At 38.2% G+C, this 18,906-nt stretch overlaps 1 protein-coding gene across 4 annotated transcripts in view; it reads left to right on the forward strand.

Moving 5' to 3' along the window:
- RGS6 (regulator of G protein signaling 6) overlaps nt 1–18,906 on the forward strand; it is a 230,516-nt gene that overhangs the window by 11,507 nt on the left and 200,103 nt on the right. For 3 of the 4 annotated variants that reach the window (XM_087951618.1, XM_087951617.1, XM_087951619.1), the window contains exon 2: nt 3,256–3,356. In XM_087951618.1, the coding sequence (XP_087807744.1) occupies nt 3,282–3,356 (75 nt within the window). In that variant the 5' untranslated portion in view covers nt 3,256–3,281. Of the gene's footprint in view, nt 1–3,255; nt 3,357–15,771; nt 15,836–18,906 lie in introns of those variants that run through there. The other variant, XM_087951620.1, reaches the window with a different exon arrangement.

Consider the following 18,906-nt stretch of genomic DNA (forward strand, 5'->3'; position numbering starts at 1 on the left):
ATATCTTCATTTGCAAGCTCATTTTTATGTCCTGTTTTTAATTAAAGTGCTTCATATGGTTGTGCTGAGATGTGGATTTGAAGGACATAATGAGATTTGGAGCATGTCTGGGTGTACATATAGTGCCTGTTGGTAACACCTTAAGACAAATGCATGTTTTTTTTTTTTTTTGCAGGATTGTCTACCATTTGCAATACCCCAGATGAAGACAGACTTGCTTTAACCTCTTTCCAACAGTACATGTACGCCCAATGTCCACTTCAAATCTCTTTTTGACTTTTGAATCTAAATCACTGCCCAGTGATAGTTTTCTGGGTGTTAAAAATAACAAAGTACAATTCTATGCCTACTCAAAATTAAGTCTTACCGAGTTCATTAATTAGATCAGTGGTTCCCAACCTTTTTTTCACCCCGCACCCCTAAAGAAATTTCACTCAACCTTGCACCCCCTGAAATTTAGACTTTAGGAACTACTAAACGTGTTAAATATATGGTAGGATTGAATCTTTTCAGCTATGTATGTGATAGCCACTAAATAACGATACTTAACTCTAAAATGAAAACAAAGTTAATCCATTGCATAATAAATAAAAATGCCAACATATAGCCAATATCCTATTATTTACCTGGACTTTTCTCCAACCCCCTGGAATATCGTCTCGCACCCCAGATTGGGAACCCCTGAATTAGATATACTAAGCTATGAGAAAGTCCCATTGAACACAGTGGAACTATCTCATAAATATTCATGTATAAGATTGCATGAAAAAGTACTCTGATTTATTTAAACATCCTGATCTTCAGGCATAAAATAATCTCATTTTTTGCATCTTCTAGCTAAATGATGAAACGATTATTGGTTATGGACTGATTTCTTTTTCTAAGGTTTTTGCTTTTTTTTAGCAAAAATAATAAATGTTCCCCTTTACCTTCCCCCTTCCTTTAATTAGGCATGCATGCAGTCATGACAGTGTTTAATACATGTTGTGTTTAATACATGTTGTGTACATGTTGAATAGAAGTAATTAGTTGGTTTTATATTGCATGGGAATTAACATCTATTGTTAAATATTTAATTGAGCATGTTTGTTTTGTGCTTCTTCCCTATATAATTCAAAGAGGACCTATTTCTGCCTCAGCTTTAATGTAGTAGAAATGGCTCACTGGGAGCACAGGTAGTATAGTCATTTTTGCAAGATTTTTCCTTGGAAAGAAAAAACTCTTTCAGCAGCGACCAATATATTCAAGCATTTTGTACTGTCACTATGATATTTGATTAACTCCAAGGCATATGGCAGTGCTTCCCAACTTTTTTTCCTTGGTTACCCCAAACCATTTTTGGAGTTCAGCAAACAGTCACGTTTTGTTACGAAGGCAAGAGTAAAAAATCCTACTTCACACACTGTGCAGGAACTTGGAAATAGCAATAATTTCATCATGGCCTCCCCAGCTATCACAGGATATTCATTCTGAATTGTTACTAGTAAAGATGTCAACGCTTTTCTTCAAATAACGTTCTGCACTGCAAGCTCAGTCATTTGCTCTGCAAAACCATTAATGGATTCACGTGTTGTTACCCAAAGAGAAACCACTTTTATCCAATTTTGGGTAATTTAGCTAGGCCTGGGAAGCACTGGCACACGGCAACCTCCACAATGCCTCTTTCTGAAATGTTTTTTTCCCCCTTCATTTTATTGCCTGACTGCATGATACCATGAAATAATTGTGAGTTCAGTGTGCTAAGAGATGAAGTATAGATTCACTGTTAAGATATTAGACCTCTTATTGATTGTAGTAGTAGAGGCTACATTTCTTTATTATTGAGTGGCACACTATCCTATATGCTTGATTGCGATAGTATCTTTGGCCCGATTATCCGGAATACACATTAAAGGTATCACATTTTAATTTTCTGGATCTCTTTTAAAAGATTGGTATCTCATTGGTTATGAAGTTAGATGTGAATTGTTATTTTCCATCACTACTTCTTTTATTTATTTTATTTGTCATACATGAGTGCAATCATCTGGCATTTTAAAATATTTTTATTATTGGACTCATCAATATTAGTGATCCAGTCTGGGAGAAAAATTCTTTTTGGTGTCTCATTGTTTCTTTGTAAGTTTAGTGCTCCTGCATTCATGCCCTCTTTTTCTGGAAAAAACATCTATTTTCTGAAGGATATCTTCATTTTTGGATTCTGCTTGTCAATCTCTGGATGGCCTCTTGGACTTGGTGATATTTTATTTGATTTGTCAATTGCTCACAAGATACTTTTTCTGAACTGTAGTATAAAATTTAAAAAACAGTCATAAAACATGAACTGGTGATATGGCATCCTCACCCTTGATATCATATCACTATCCTCCCACCTCTGTGCTTCCTGGAAGACTAGAGAAGGAAACCATAGATTTCTGACTAAAATGGTTAAATATTTGTGAGGTACAAGAAATTAGCAGGCTGCATATACGGAAAAGAGAAGTTCTTGAGTTCTTTCCCAAGCTGCTTTCTACAGAGCTTCCCCTTTTGCTTTAATTTTATCTCAGAGAATAAAATAAATGCTAAAAAGAGAGTTAGGGTTAAGTGTCTTCTCCTTCCAAAAAGTTGACAGTCATGGCCACTTCTTCGCCATTCTTGCACTTTCTGTTCTTTCTATTGCTTTGATTTGTAGTCGACCATGGGATACAAAGATGTGCTGAGGCTATGACTACTTTTACAACTTTTGCTGTTCACCAAATCAGCATGCTTTGTCTGCCATTATGGATGTTCGCTCACCTCCAGAACAAGAGAGTATGCTAGAATATCCACACGTTGCCACTGAGTTTTTTTTTTTTGCTTCTTCCACCAAGTTGTCCCTTGATCTTCACAGAGTTCTGATAGCATCCACAATAGCAGAATTCTTATGAAAAATCCCAGGGAACAGTCTGGATATGGACTTGATTTTCTTGTAACTAAAAGATGTCCGGGAATTTTTTAAAAAGAAAAAAAAAACCTATATTGTAACAGAGTCCACCAACTTATTATTGTTTGGGTAGAATATAACAAAATGATTATAACTGGGTTGTCAATCAGAGCAACCAAATCCTTTCAGGCATCATATAATAGAATATGTTGACAAAGCACATTTATTTCAGGAGTAAGCCAGGTGAGCACATTTTATTTTGAAGAGCCTGCTATATCTGTGTATTTGGTTTTGGGATTCTTTCTATAGGCTGCTTTTCTTATTACTATTTCATACTATTCTCTCCTTTGCAGCCTGGTTGAGAAGAGTTGCATTCATCATGGCCCAAGGATCCAGTGACATGGATATTGGGGAGCAAGAGGACAGTTCTCCAAATATGATTGTTTACCGAAAGGTAAGAAGCTCAAGCGTCATTCATAATTTCTATGCTGGCTTCTGAACTAGATGAATAAGGAACTATTAACTCTTTAAAAACTTGTACGTTAATACATGTGGTCCTCAACTTATGACAGCAATTGGTCCTGGGATTGCTGTTGCAAAGTGGTGCAGTCATAAAGTGCAATGCAATGAAAGGTGAGGTAGTAGTCCCAGTTGTTGTCATAACCCCAAGACACGTGTCATTAAGCAGAAAGTGGAGGAAATCCCATGTATAGAGCTGCAGTGACACAGTGGTTAGAGTATCAGTACTGCAGGCTACTTCTGCTGACTGCCAGCTACCAGCAGTTTGGCAGTTCAGGTCTCACCAGGCTCAAGGTTGGCTCAGCCTTCCATCCTTCCTAGGTCAGTAAAATGAGGACCCAGATTGTTGGGGACAATAGGCTGACTCTGCAAACTGCTTAGAGAGGACTGTGAAGCACTATGAAGCGGTATATAAGACTAAGTGCTGCACTGACCCAGAAATTTAAGGACTGGCTGTTGAGTGCCATCATAATTTTATGCAGTTGCTGAATGAATAGTTGAAGTTGGAGTACATCTGTATTTTGCTTTGGTTTATTGGGCAATCTTTAATTAGTCAGCTAAAAGATTTGTCAGAAAGATAAAGTATACCACCAAAATTTAATCAATTTTTTTAAAAAATACTTTAGCAACAACAGTCCCTTGCTTTGTTTTCAAGTAAGAAAGGAAGTATGTGAACCCTGTCTCCGTGAAAGCTCCATAGTGCAGCTTCAACAAAGATGACTTTTCCCAGAATCACCAGAAATCTAAAACCAAATGGAGATCCACTGTCTTACAGTCTTCTCCTGGGGAGCCACTGTATGGAGCATTGGGGGCTCCCCTGGTCCTCTTCTGGAGAGGAATTCAAATGCAACAATCCATTCACCAGCTCCTCTTTCTACCAAAGTAGTTTCCATTCCACCCTGGAATCCAGTACACTGATCTCTTCAGTAATATTGTACAGCTATAAAAAATGAAATTTGGGAATAGGGAACAAAGAGAGCCAGTCTGGTATTGTGGTTAAGAGGCTGGCCTAGAAAGCAGGAAGCAGTGAGTTCTAGTCCTGCCTTAGGCATGAAAGCCAGCTGGGTGACTTTGGGCAGTCATTATTTCTTAGCTTAACCCACCTTACAGGATTGTAGTTATATGGAAAATAAGAGGAGGAAGGAGCATTATATTTGTGTGATGCTTTGAGTACTATAAAGTAGTAAAAGTGGAATTAAAAATCTAATAAATAAACAATCAACAAATTATGCTTCTTCGGAGCATGTTCATCCAAATGGTTGGAAATAGAAATTGCAGTTGAGTCTTCAGTTATTGGATTCAAATGTTATTTACTTAAAATTGATTCAAATGTTATTTACTTAAAATACAGCATGGTTCCATATATAATTAATTGGTTCCACCTTACCTTGAAAAATGAATTAATGATAACCTCCATACTGTAACAAACCTTGTTGTGTTAAAAAATGCATTAGGAGCAGTTTGAGAATTTCTTTAGTCCCTTTTCTTCTTTATCTGCCCCACATTTGCCCTGGCTGTAGAGATGGTCTTGGTCAACTTTTCAAGGCCTCTATTTATGTTCAACTTTGGATTCCCAAAGTGAGTCCTAGAACAGGAGTCTCCAACCTTGGCAACCTTAAGACTTGTGGACTTCAACTCCCAGAATTCCTAAGCTAAGCTGGCTGAGGAATTCTGGGAATTGAAGTCCACAAGTCTTTAAGTTGCCAAGGTTGGAGACCCCTGTCCTAGAGAACATGTTTAGTATTTGTTAGGTCCTGTGCCCTAGCATTTAAAATCCTTGCTTACATAAGAATATATGTGCCTCATAGTTGCTCTTAGAAAATACAAAATGATTAATGGCTGATATCACAGGCTCTGTTTATATGGTCACCCACCTAAGAAAAGTTGAAGATAAACTGGGGTGGGTGAGTATTGCCAAAGGCTGTCATAGTTGCTAGGCACAACATATGTTTACTTTCTGCTTACACACCCATAGTAACCATGTTGGGAACAGTAAATAAACATTTCAGGCGTGCTGGCCATCTATGAAAGACCAACCTCTTATATATTCCAGCAAACATGAAATGCCATGCTGGATTTCATCACTGATTTGAATTGAAATCTAGTACATCTGGAAGGGAACAGATAGAAGAAGGTTGATCCACTCAGTCAAGATGTTTCACTGGTATGATACAAGATGAACGGAGGCTTATTGTACACAATTAATATCAGACAACCTCAAAAGCTGAACATTTGGGTTACATACATATATTTAACTTTGGGTCTACCTCTAGAATTATGGTTCCATAAAGTTCTTGAATTGTTGTCAGACAATATATTAGTAAACTTTCAAGATAATAAATTATGCATTGTGCTTGGATATTTATTCTGCTGTAGTTGTGTGCTTCTCTCTCTCTCAAGGCATATGCTGTTTTGGGACAAATTTTAACTTGTCCTTAGCAGAGGGAGGATGATTAGAGTATGTTGTTTTGAAGGCAACAATATATAATTGTTTTGCTTTATTTTCTTATTTTCTACTTTTTAAAAGCCCCTTTAAAGCCGAATCCTGTAAAGTAAGGTAACATATGTAAAGATCAGTAACATCAATATTATTAAAATATTACTTTCTAATAGGAGTAAAAACAACAGCCCAGAGCTTAACTACAGCACTACAAACACTATCATATCACTTTTGATTATGATCTTAGCTCCACTAGGTAGACTGGACCACAAAATCAATTCCATAAAAAGGCTAAAAGTATTTTTTATTACGACTGGCAACAGAGGTTTGTTGCATGTTTGGTTAAACTATACCTCCCCCTAAGCTGAATGGAATAAAAACATTCTCAATATTCGATTTATAGCAGAGGTGGTATTCAGCAGGTTCTGACCAGTTCTGGAGAACCGGTAGTGGAAAATTTGAGTAGTTCAGAAAACCACCCCTGACTAGCCCCACCCCCATCTATTCTCTGCCTCCCTAGTCCCAGCTGGCTGGCTGGGTCTTCTTTTGTTGTCCTGCACAGGAGAACAGAGCTGGAAAGCAGGTTAGTGGGGTGGGGAGGGAATGGGGATTTTACAGTATCCTTCCCCTGCCACACCCATCAAGCCACGCCCACAGAACCAGTATCCCACCACTGATTTATAGTCTATCAATGAAGATATGTGTCAGAATATGGTCTTCATTCCAGGGACACTGAGTTGCCTTGGGTGGATGTTGCTGTGCCTTTTCTGGGAGTTCTAAAAACAGACATGCTGAGAAAAAGCTACTGACCTGTAAAATAAGCTTAAATTGAGATGCATTAGGTTGATGAGTGTCCCCAAGGGATTTCAAGCGGGAGTGTTTCTGAGTGGAAAATGAAGGAAGTACAGAATATGTTTTTTCTCCATTACTTATTCCATTTTAAATCTTTCCCCCTGCCCCACCCACAACATTCACTGAATACTTCATAAGGCAGGCAACCTTTAAGTATCTATGGATTTGTCCATATGATTTGAAACGAGCACCTTCAAGCAAAAATAATGGAAATGGCATTATTATAAAGGCTGTAAGTGGAGATACTGGTATAACTCCTTGCTTGAAATATTGAAAGAGAACAGGATATTATTATGGATCCAAAGTGAAGGTCCATCTATAAATATATCTCACTGAATTCAACAGAAAAGGGGTGGTCTTTCTTAAAGAGGTATAGGAAATCAGATAGCACAGCACACCTTCCTTAAAATTCATGAGATACCTACAATTGCATCTTTGGACTCCTCCTGAAATTTCCCCCAAGTTTTCCCTGGATAAACTGGATGAATGATTCAGTTTCATTTTTCTTCCCTCCATATTTCCTCCCATATTTTAAACTAACATACCGTATTTATCGGCGTATAACACGCACAGGCGTATAACACGCATCTTCATTTTAAGAGGAAATTTCAGGAAAAAAATTAAATTTCTAAATAAAACTTTGAAGCAAAATAAGGGTAGCTCAGAACTTTTTTTTAATTAATATTATTACCACTTATAAGGTAAATCAGTGGTCCCCAACCTTTTTGTACCAGGGACCGGTTTCAAGCAGAAAATTTTTGCAAGGACCGGGGAGAGAAGAGAAGAAGGCTTCTCTCGCTGCTCCACCATCCAAGGAAGAAACTGCTTCAAAGAAGCGGGGGCTTTTCCTGTCGCCGCAGCTATTCCAAGCGCCTGCTTCACCCCCACTCCCACCCGCCACGCTTCAATCCACAGTGTCCCATTCTGCCTGCCTGCCTGCCTGCCTTAGTTTCTGGTTGTTTGGGAGCAGCTTCGGCTGAGAATAATAACTATTCGCCTCTTTTACTCAGCCGAAGCTGTTCCGATTCAACCATTAACGAAGGCAGGCAGGCAGGCAGAACGGAGCACTGCGGGCGGGCGGGCGGGCGGACGGGGTGGGGGTGGGGAGAAACGGGCGCTTCAGGGAAGCTGCGGCGACAGGAAAGCTCCCCCGCTCTTTGAAGCAGTTTCTTCCTGTGCTGGTGGAGGAGCGAGAGAGCGACTGAGAGAGCTGACCCAGAGAGAAGGACAGGCTTGGTTGCTTCCTCCTCCCCTTCTTTCATTTGTGTCCTTGATCCCCGATCCCAGCAGCATTCACACCGAAGGCTTCTTAACATTATATCGGCGTATAACACGCATACATCATTTGCCCCCTATTTTCAGGGGGAAAAAGCGTGCGTGTTATACGCCGATAAATACGGTAATTTCTATCATTTTACTTTTTATTTTGTTCTTTTAACCAGGGGTGGGATTCTACCGGTTCGCACCTATTCGCTAGAACCGGTTGTTAACATTCTAAGCAGTTTGGAGAACCAGTTGTTAGAAGAAATTACTAGCCTAATCCTGTAAGGAAGGCAGGAAGGAAACATCCTGGTGTTGCTTACAAAAACTGCCTCTCCGTTAACCCTTATTACATTCTTGGCAGGACTAGACTTCCTATCTCAGGAACTTCTCTGGAGTGTTTTCCCCCTCCTTTGTTGGTACTTTGCTTGTGTGGAGTGACCATTCAAAGTTATAATGGCACTGAAAAAAGTGACTTATGACTGTTTTTCACACTTATAACTGTTGTAGCATCCCCACAGTCATGAGAGGCCAGGCGAGGAGATGCGTGCTTCGATGTGAGTGATGTTGAGTTGGCCACACCCAGCCAGTCACATGACCACCAAGCCACGCCCACCAACTAAGCCGGTTGTAAAAAAAAAATGAATTCCACCCCTGCTTTTAACTGCTTTTATTGTAAATCACATCCCTGTACAACTGAGTAGGAAACATAGGGCTGTATTAAGGAAATAATTATTTACAACTATGTATGTATGTATTGGCTTGTGCTACCCAATAATTATTGTTGGAAATAGACAGCTGAAGGGGAATTAGAGTAAGTGCTCAGGGATATGCAATGAAAAAAAATTCTTGCCTTTCCCCCCTGAAGCTGTTTTAGTTTGTTTTTTCTAAAAAAATATGGGAAAATTGAAACAAAAGAAAGAAGATGAAAGCTTTCATTATTTTCTTTTAGAATAATGAATGACACAGGGTGTTCATATATTTCAGTATATTTACTTTACAAGCCTTGCATACTTTGGACTAATGAGTATAATAGAAAAGCTCATCTTAATTTGAGCAAACAATTTTCATAATCCAAAGTCTATTAATAAGATGAACATGAAGTTTCAGCTGCACAAAGACAGAATCTGTTGATAAAAGCATTAGTTTTATTTTAAAAAGATTCCTAAATTGTCTGTAACTGAAGGCAAAACATACTGTACATGTAATACATATTGTCCCCACTCTTGTTTTCTTAATTCTTTAAAAAAATATCCTTGAAGGCCAGAATACATAACTCTGTATTTATGGAAAAATGAGAAGTTCTATTACCATCTGTGGGAAGCAATATATTAAAATATTTTAAAATTTGATTCATTTAGTAAAGAAAATTATCTGAATAAATTACACTTAACATTTAATAAGAGTAACAGCCATCGGAACCTATTAGTAAATCAAGTATACACATTGGAATTTGTGTTCTTAAAGTCAAGCAAAGTCAACTTAGATCAAAGAAGAACGTGAAAGAAATGTTATACTATTTTAGTTTCCCTCAATTTGTTTAGGGAAAAAATGATCTGGCCTTAAAATTTCTAGAATTTTTAAAACTTTAAGGGTAAGGAGCTGCAAATTATAGCAGATGACTGCACCTGTTGAACTGTGGCTGAACTGAAAAAGCTGGCTAGGGTTTGGAATCCCAGGACTATGGCTAGACTGGGAAATTAAAGCAGAAAATTTCTGAGAACAAGGCAATAGCAAAGCATTTCTCTATTGCTAAGAAGTTAAGTGTGTCTGGAGAGTGACTTTCCTTTATCCTTTTTAATGAATTAAAAAAATACAGTACTGTATCAGAGCTTTGGAAACTCTGTCATCTCCCCACAAAGAGCTTTGTAATAAAAAGGAAGTTTATCACTTCATTTATAATTCTTCTGATAGATAATATAATGAAAAGGAATTTGAGTTAAATGATAATTGGGTGATACTGCTTAAAGCAATGTAGCATTCAGGATTTCCAGTCAGCATGATTGGAAATTCTCAGAGTTGTAATTAAAGATATCTGAAGAACACTAAGGAGAAGGTCAAATTCAGCAGTACATTAAATGCATTACTTTTATGCTTCCACCAAACTCTCAATATGACGTTTTGAATTCTATCCTGGCCCATTTTTATTTCAAAATATTTTTAGTCTGCTGATTAATGGAGCTGTAAGAGCAGGACACAAGAATAAAACTTCAATTTAAATTATAGAAAAAAACAGAGCAGCATAAAAAATTCAGCATGCTGCAGCAAAATAAATTATATCATCATACAGTCAATTCAGCTATTCCATAATAAACAGCACGGGTGAATGATCATGTCTTCAGCTGTTAGCAGAATGAAATCAAAGTTGACAGTCTTCTATGTGCAGGATAGGAAAAAAGTCATGATGGAAGAAGACATCTGTCTGGTCATTTCCACAAAGTCTTCAAAAACACTTTGGGTATATCAAGATGGAATTTGAGACAGGAAAATGGCACAGACTTTGGAATGAGGCATAACTATGAAAATATGTGGAAATCGTTACTCATTAGGAAATAGTATGATCATGTTCATAAATAGTCTCATCTATAAAGTGTGTTCTGCACTATGTTAATTTATATTAAAAAAGCAAATAAATCAAAAGTGCTTTGAAAATCAACTGATTTCAGATTAGTTCAGTTTTAGCCAGAAGGAAAAATATCAGAAATATATCATTAGGATACAAGGAACACATCATCTTTTCATGTTGATATGGTCTCGTTTGGAAGTTGATCATGCTGACTTGGATAAGTTTACACTGCACTGCAGACATTGAGCATGAATTAGATCTTCCAACTTGCATAATGGTAGCAAAACTTTCAGAGAAATCTTGTGTTCATAACACTGCTAATATTTTTGAAAGGGTTTAAAATTTCAAGGTTTAAGATTTCCTGGACACAAGTTTTATGACTTTGGGCTAATCATTTTTAAATAGCTTTGGGGAGAGTATATTAAGCAGTAAGCTTTGCTATAGAAGTCAAGGATGAATGACTAAGGCCATTTGGTTAACCTATGGTTTTGAAACATATTTTTCCTAGGAATAGCTCTTTTCTCTATCGCTACATATTCTAATTAATCCTGGGATGCAGTCCAAAGTAGTGCTTTTTAGTTTAGCTCAGTGCTCTGTATATAAATCTCAAATGACTGCTGACAAAACTGATGTTAAATAAAAATCGATGAGCATTTTGTTCTTGTGTTTTTCAAGATGAACTATTTAAAAGAAAACTAAGATACTTGATATGAAGAGGCTCAAATAAATGTTTTGCCTAATGGTTTAAATGAGCAAATTGCCTCCAAGGGCACCTCATGAGTGGAGGGCATTTATTGATATTTCCCTCCTTTTCAGATCCTTCCCAGAATCTCACCTGTATTGAAAGATCCAGATTTTAATTCAAACTGATTCATTCTGTACTTGCCTTCACACGGAGAAAGAATCTCTTCTCACTTATTGTCTTTTCCTATCTTGAGGTCAATGCCTTTGAGGAATGAGAATTCAAGAAGATCAGGGTTTTGGAGGGGCCTCTACCTAAATCTTGGTGAGGTGGAACCCTGCCATATCTCAAATAAGGGGAGAACTGTGCAATAAATGTACCACTTTAAATCCTTTATTTGGATTAGCCAAACCAGTTATATGACTTTTCTGAATAACATTGCACCTTCTCCTAAAACATCTAATAAGGTAGCCCAATGTTGAGAGCCTTGAATGAATTAAAATCCAATTTAAAAAATATCCTCCATTATATATATTTAATATAGTAATGACAGTGGTATAGCCCCCCCCCCCCCCCCCCTTTAACCCCCCAACTAAGCAACAACCATACTATTGGCCAATCGGTTGTTATGAACCAATCCTTGTTCAAACAATCAAAAGGTATTTAGTATGATCATTACAACAAGATTCATCTTATAGATAATTTGCTGATTTGTTGATACATCAGCCAGTAGAGTATGTTGATTGATTAGCAAAGCAGCAGTCAATCTTCTCAAAGATGCTGGCTTTCAGTCACCTTTAACTTTCTGTAGAACTAAGGGTGCCACTTAAGAAGAAAGGAAGAAGAATAAAAGGAAGCAGCAGCAGCAATGGAAACCTGGTTAAAAGCAACCAAGTGGTAGGCCCACATTATCTCATTCCATTGTGCACAAAAAATCATGAGCTGTTCAAGTAAGTAATACGCAATTAAATAAGTTAGGCTGACTGACGGTACTAATTTTATTTGAAAAGTTCTATGTTGCTTTCTTTATTTTTCTTGAATTTTTCTCCCTCATCCCCAAATTTTTTTTCTGTGTCTAGAGTTTGGACTTTAAAAAGGAGATTTCTCATTAAAATCTTTCCCACATGCAAGTTCTCACCATTATGCAGTGCTCATTCTGGTCTTGGATTTCTGCTTCAAAATACAGTTTGTTAAGTTATGGACTTTAGGCAGGGAGATGCAAAAAAAACAAAAAAACCCATCCATTTTTGTTTCATAGAGCTGGAGAGAAGGGAGAACTTTAGTAGAAAATCTAAAAGCGTCAGCAACACAGATCCATCAGGAACTAAACTAGAGATAATCTGTTGTAAGAAAGCCAAAAACAAAACAAAACAAAAACCCAACCTCCCCCAAAAGAGTCATTATGAACTTTATTGACTTATAGGAAGGCCTTTGATTGTGTCAGTCACATCAAGATGTAGATCGCTGGAGAAGACTTGCTGGGAATAGTAGAAGGAAAGAATAGAAGAGGATGACCAACAGCAAGGTAGAGCAGAGATGAGACCCCCATTGTAAAACCAGGTTAGAAACTGATTCTCATGGAGAAACTTTATCTACATGTTCACTAAGAGTCAACAGCAAAGTGATGGCATATAATAACTCAATATTGACCTTTACAGTGTGAGAATATAAATAAATATCCCATCTAATTACTATATTCCTTGGGCTGGTTTCTATATGTGTAACAAGAATTATTTGTTGTATTGTAATTTGTTCTGATTTTTTCATCTAGACACAATGATTCAAGGCTATTCAGTACTCTAGATCAGTGGTTCCCAAAGTGGGCGGTACCGCCCCCTGGGGGGCGGTGGGATGCCTTAGGGGGCCGCTAAGAGGTGGCAGGGGGGCGCTGGAGGTGAGCAGCAGGGCACAATTCAGGGGTGAGAAAAAATCCCGCCGCCGCCGCGTTCGAGGCAAGGCCCTGCAGGATCATCCCATTGACTTGCACACTCTGGTGCAAGGAGCTCCGCCCCGAATGCAATGTTGGGAAAGGAGACCAAAGCCAGAGTGGCTTTGCTCTCCTTTTCAAACATCCCGCCACTGCCATGTTCAGGGTGGCAGGGCGGCATCCTGAACGCAGCGTTGGGAATAGGAGAGCAAAGCCAGAGTGGCTTTGCTCTCCTTTTCAAACATCCCACCGCCGCCGCGTTCCACCCCATTGAGCCCCTTGCACCGGAGGCACCTGCCCAAGCAAGTCCAAGTGGACCGGTGGACGAAGTCAATGGGGTGAGCCTGAGAGAGGGAAAGAGAGAGGAAAGAGAAAGAGGGGGAAAGAGAGAAGGAAGAAGAGAAAGAGAAAAGGGAAACAAATAAAAAGGGACAAAGAAAGAGAGGGAATGGAAGGAAGGGACAGAAAGAAAAAGAAAGAAGGGGGGAGGGAGGGAGGGAGGGAGGAGAAAGATAATAAGATATCTATTCTAGCCCAATCACCTGCTCCAGCGGGGTTAGAAGGGAGTGTGTGTGTGTGTGTGTGTGTGTGTGTGTGTTCTCCTTGTAATTTACCAATACATTTTGGTTTTGCCTTCTTCAGAATTGGCACTGTAATACATTGGGGAAAAGTAATTTTTTAGGGTGGAGATCTGGTCCAATGGATCCTGTTTAAAGCCTCAACAAAATGTGAGAGCTTCCTGATAGTCTTGGCCATGTTTTGTCCACAAAACCTTTAATTAATAGAAGCCAAAGATGTTTCAATGTGCTGGCAAAGATTCTGGCAAAGTTGTTTCAATGTGGAAAAGGGCCTCTAAACTAGGCCTCATTTCAATCTGATGCATCAGGTCTTTCTCTCTCTCTCTCTCTCTCCTCTCTCTCTCTTCCCCTCCCCCCTCCACCCCCCTTTCTTTGAGGATGAGTTTGTAGCACCAAGGGGGTGGTGGACTGAAAAAGTTTGGGAACCACTGCTCTAGATCGTAAAATAGGGAATACGTAGTACTTAAAACACAAAATCTGCTCTTTTAATGATCCTTTGGAGTTTCACTACTGAAACGCCTTGATCTGTTGGAGTTTCACTACTGAGTATTAAGTATTTATATTATTATTATTTTTAAAAGCCTGTTGAGTATTGTAACTGTTGGAAATTGCTTGTTTTTATGGTTTGGTGAATTTCTAAATAATGAAAAGTATGAGGAAAAGATTTAGGTAGAAGAGAGGAAGGGGTTGTTTTGACTTCGTCAAGTAACTGTGAGTTTTATTTGCCCATTAGGAATTATGGGAGTTCAGAAGAGTTCAGATTAGGAATGAATGAAATAAAAAACTCACACCTGATGAACTCATGGATTGTGCAGCCTAGATATGGTGTCCATTTAATACAGTGGTTCCCAAACTTTTTCAGTCCACCGCTCCCTTGGTGCTACAAACTCATCCTCAATGCACGATTCGTGCCCAAGGGCACGATTCAAATTTCTGTGGGCGTGGCCTAATTTGAGGGTGTGGTTTGCTGGCAATGTGATTGGGTGGGTGTGGCTTGCTGGTCATGTGACTGGTGGCACAGCTTGCTGGTCACGTGACTGGGTGAGCGTGGTTTGGTGACTGGCAAACCAAATACAAGTGGTCCTCACTTAATGGCCGGTTGCTTACCAAGTGTTCTAATTTATGACTGGCCTCCCCAGAACTACTTGACCTGTTTTTGGAGTTTTGACAGCCATGCACATACTTATACACATACTCCCTTCCAACCCTGCTGGAGCAGGTCATTGGACTAGAATCGGCAAAGCATCTCCGATTAGATTCTAGTAGTGAATAAAATCTAATCAGAGATGCTTTGCCGATTCTTGTTGATTTGTTTTATTTGTATTTCTTTATTTTATGTTGCTGAATTGCATTGACATGTGTGTCCCTTCTTGTGCACAACCCAGAAGCTTTTGTGATTCTTTGCAGCAAAAATTACCAACCTCTGGCTTTGCTCTACTTTTCAAACGTGCCGGCACTGCCGCGTTCTAGGTGCCGGCCCCGCAGGTCCACCCCATCGAGCCTGCTGCACTGGAGGGACCTGCCCAAGCAAGTCCGAGCAGAGCGGTGCACCAAATCAATGGGGTGAGCCTGGGAGAGGGAAAGAGAGAGAGAGAAAAGAGAGAAAGAGAGAAAGAGAGAAAAAAGAAAAGAAAGAGAAAAGGGAAAGAAAGAAAAAGGGACAAAGAAAGGGGGGGGATGGAGGGATGGAGGGGGGAGGGGAAGAGAGGGATAGAGAGAGAGAGAGACCTGATGCATCAGATTGAAATGAGGCCTAGTTTAGAGGCCCTTTTTCACATTGAAACATCTTTGCCAGCATCTTTGTCAGCACATTGAAACATCTTTGGCTTCTATTAATTAAAGGTTTTGTGGACGAAACATGGCCAAGACTATCAGGAAGCTATCACATCTTGTTGAGGCTTTAAACAAATGGTTCTATGATCAGTTAGGTTCCATCTTTAAGAGTTGAGAACCAGGGCATGAACTCTCAATGATTATTAGGATGGAAAATGAATCTTGTATCTTGTATAACTAATAATGTTTTTCCCCAACTATGTGCTCTCTAGGTGCGATGAAAACTACAATTTTCACTGGTCTCATTGGCTGGGAATATTGCTTTTGTGGGACCAGGTAAAATAACATAATAAAGTATTTATTAAATTTATAAGACTGCTCGTCCCAAGTGCATGATCCTGGGAGGCTAACAATTAAAAAGGGAATTAAAAACAGTAAACAAAATTATAAACAACACAAATAGCACCCAAGAAACCAACTCTCAACAACCCTGATAATCATCTCAGCTTAGCCAAGAAACAGGCTTAATGATACCATCAAGGTCTCCGACTCAGTGGGAAAACTCACTGAAATAAAATGAAAACAAATAAAATAAAATATTCTGTTCTTAAATTGAGTTGAGAGTTCAGGTGCAGATTTAAACCTTAAACAGGATTAAGCCTAACAGAGGATAAAATAATTACTACTTATTGTAACATTGGCAATATAAGTTTAAGATTCAAGAACATCAGTAACCAACTACTGTTACCTCCGTTAACACCGAGGCATATTGAAATAATGGGATTCCTACCTATATTTGCAATGCAGGGAAAGGGCACCGTTGAAATCAGCCAAAATAAATTCTAATGTGTAATGAATTTTATTCTAATGGCTTTGTTTGAAAGAGGATTCCCAATGGTTGATTGAATGACTGGTAAAATGTAGAACTGCATAAGTAAGGACAGCCACCACTACCTATCATATGGATAGAAAAACGATTATCTTCAGTTGTTTTTTGTCTGCCTTATTAGTCTGTCCACAAAAAGAAGATTTCAGCAGAAAAAGTGCAAATGAAAGTAAGGAAAAAAAAACAATTAACATTTGAATCTCTAAGTATTAATTTTCTTCCTTAATATAAAATAATTTCTGAAAACCTTTCAATAAAGTTTTGCTATCAAATGAAGAGGAACAACTGAGGACTTGGGAGTGGGGTTAGTTGTTTCAGGACCATAACTTTTCCATTCTTTCTGTGCCACTGTTTCCCCCCCTTTCTTTTTGCTTTCTTCTCTTTTTAAAAGACTGATTCTGTTTTAATGGGGTTTTTTTAAAGTATGACCTACAGGCCTTTCTAATTCAGATTATTTATAAGTGTATAAGTAGAGAAGAGTCTATTATGTTTATACTGCAGAAGGTGTGCATGGATTATGGAAACATTGAGTAAGGAGATTGCAGGGTTTAAGTAGAAATAGTTGAGATTAATGGTGTGTATCTGGGGTATTGTTACCAGCCATTTGAATGAGCTCAGTAATCCTTAAATCACTGTTATTTGTATGTCATTCTACATTAGTTGTACTTTGCTTTTCATTTCTTTTTAACAGTTTCAGTGCATTCCTTTGCAGCTGGACTCTTCCAGAAGAGTCAAACTGCTTGATTGTAGTTATCAAAAATCTTACCCAGAATAGACATTGGCTCTTTTGTTGCAACTGTAATTAATATGGAGTTTGAAGAGCTAGAAGAGGTAATATAATCCACTGTTATTTTTATTATGGGCTCAAAACCTAGTTGAATGTTGAATGTTCTCTATCATTTATTCACCAATTCTATCCAAAAACAGTGGATAATATATTTGGGTATCTCTCTGTGTGTATTTGGACCTCTCTCCATGTGTGTGTGTGTGTGTGTGTGTGTGTGTGTGTGTGTGTGTGTGAGAGAGAGAGAGAGAGAGAGAGAGAGAGGAGCAGGTATGGTGGACTGACATTCGAAATGAGACACAGGGAAATGTCTGAGAAAATGCCAGCCCTGAGTGAACTCAGGTAGCAGTATTTATTGAGAAAAACACAAGCAAAAATACAGTATGCATATTCAGAAAACAATGACCTCAACAGGAGATTACTTCACCAGCATGAGAACACACAATCTTGGAAAGTCCCAGATGTTACTTACTAGGATGAGATCATACAGCCACGGAAAGTCTCATGGGAAAGTTTGGAAAGTCCCATGAGAAAGCACAACTGTGTACCTTGAACTTTTACCTATTTTCCTATTCCTTCTAAACTTGCAGAATCAAACAGGATGAGACACTCATGAGCAAAGGTACTCCTACCCCCACCAAGAATGTCTATATCCCTAGACCTCTTGCTAGTTATTCAAAGGCCTTACAGAAAATGATAAAATGAATAAATAAAATATATTACCACAGCAGGGAAGAACGGTTGGGAAATATTAGAAATTAAATACATTTACTGTTTTCAGTCCACATATTAAAAGGATCATTAATGTGTGCAAGTTAAAAATGAGTTAGGGAAAGACTCATAAAACTTTTAAACAAATATGAAGGCAGTTTGTCAAAATGTATCTTTTAATTTAGAATGCAACTGTACCTTGAAAAATCAATGAACATATCTGATAAACAATGTGAATAACTGACTTCCATTTGGTGTATTTAATGTTATTGTTCTCAGCAGAGATTGGAGAAAGCATCTATTATGACATTGTGCAAATGCTTCTTGAAATGTTAAATAGTTCCTCCATTCCAATCACAGCAGATAACAGAACTTGGCAAAAAGATATTAATGGCTACATTAGTTAATTACATAATATATGTGTGTGTGGTTTAAGAAAAAGTATCCTGAAGGTTGTACTAGTAAGATACAACATAGTTGAGTGAGAATATTGTTTCAATCTCAGAGCACTTTTGAAATGATCAGAACAGTCTATTTCAAATGGCTGGTGGGTGATTTGAATGGCTGATTTCATATCTGAAATTGAACAGTTTAAATTCTAAATATTTTGCGCATCAGTATTTGATACAATTTTAATCCTTTTTTTTAGTATTTTGAAAGTATTCTGCTCAGAAATTTAGATCCTAGAATTGCCCATCCTTCTAACACTAGCGCTGCCCTCCAAATTATGAAAGTGATATGTTGGCAAAGTGGGGAGATCGTTTCCCCATCTTTGTCAAGTCTTCATGTAGTCAAAAGACCTGTCCATGTTGCACAGAATTTTCCACAGAGTAAAGATAACATGAAAAGGATTGTGATGATACCCAGCATTTACCTTCAGTATCTTAATTACTTGCAGTCTTGAGTTTGCTTAAGGTTTATTAATGCAGGATCTTTAAACTGAAGGAGAGATTGAATTAATATGTAACCAACAGAATGTACTTTCTTTTCCATTATACCTTCAACTTAGTAAATCTCTGGCACTGC

Source organism: Notechis scutatus, chromosome 1, assembly GCF_049901735.1.
Source record: "Notechis scutatus isolate UNSWTSFEM ecotype Mainland chromosome 1, rNotScu1.2, whole genome shotgun sequence".
NCBI classification, from domain to species: Eukaryota; Metazoa; Chordata; class Lepidosauria; order Squamata; family Elapidae; genus Notechis; species Notechis scutatus.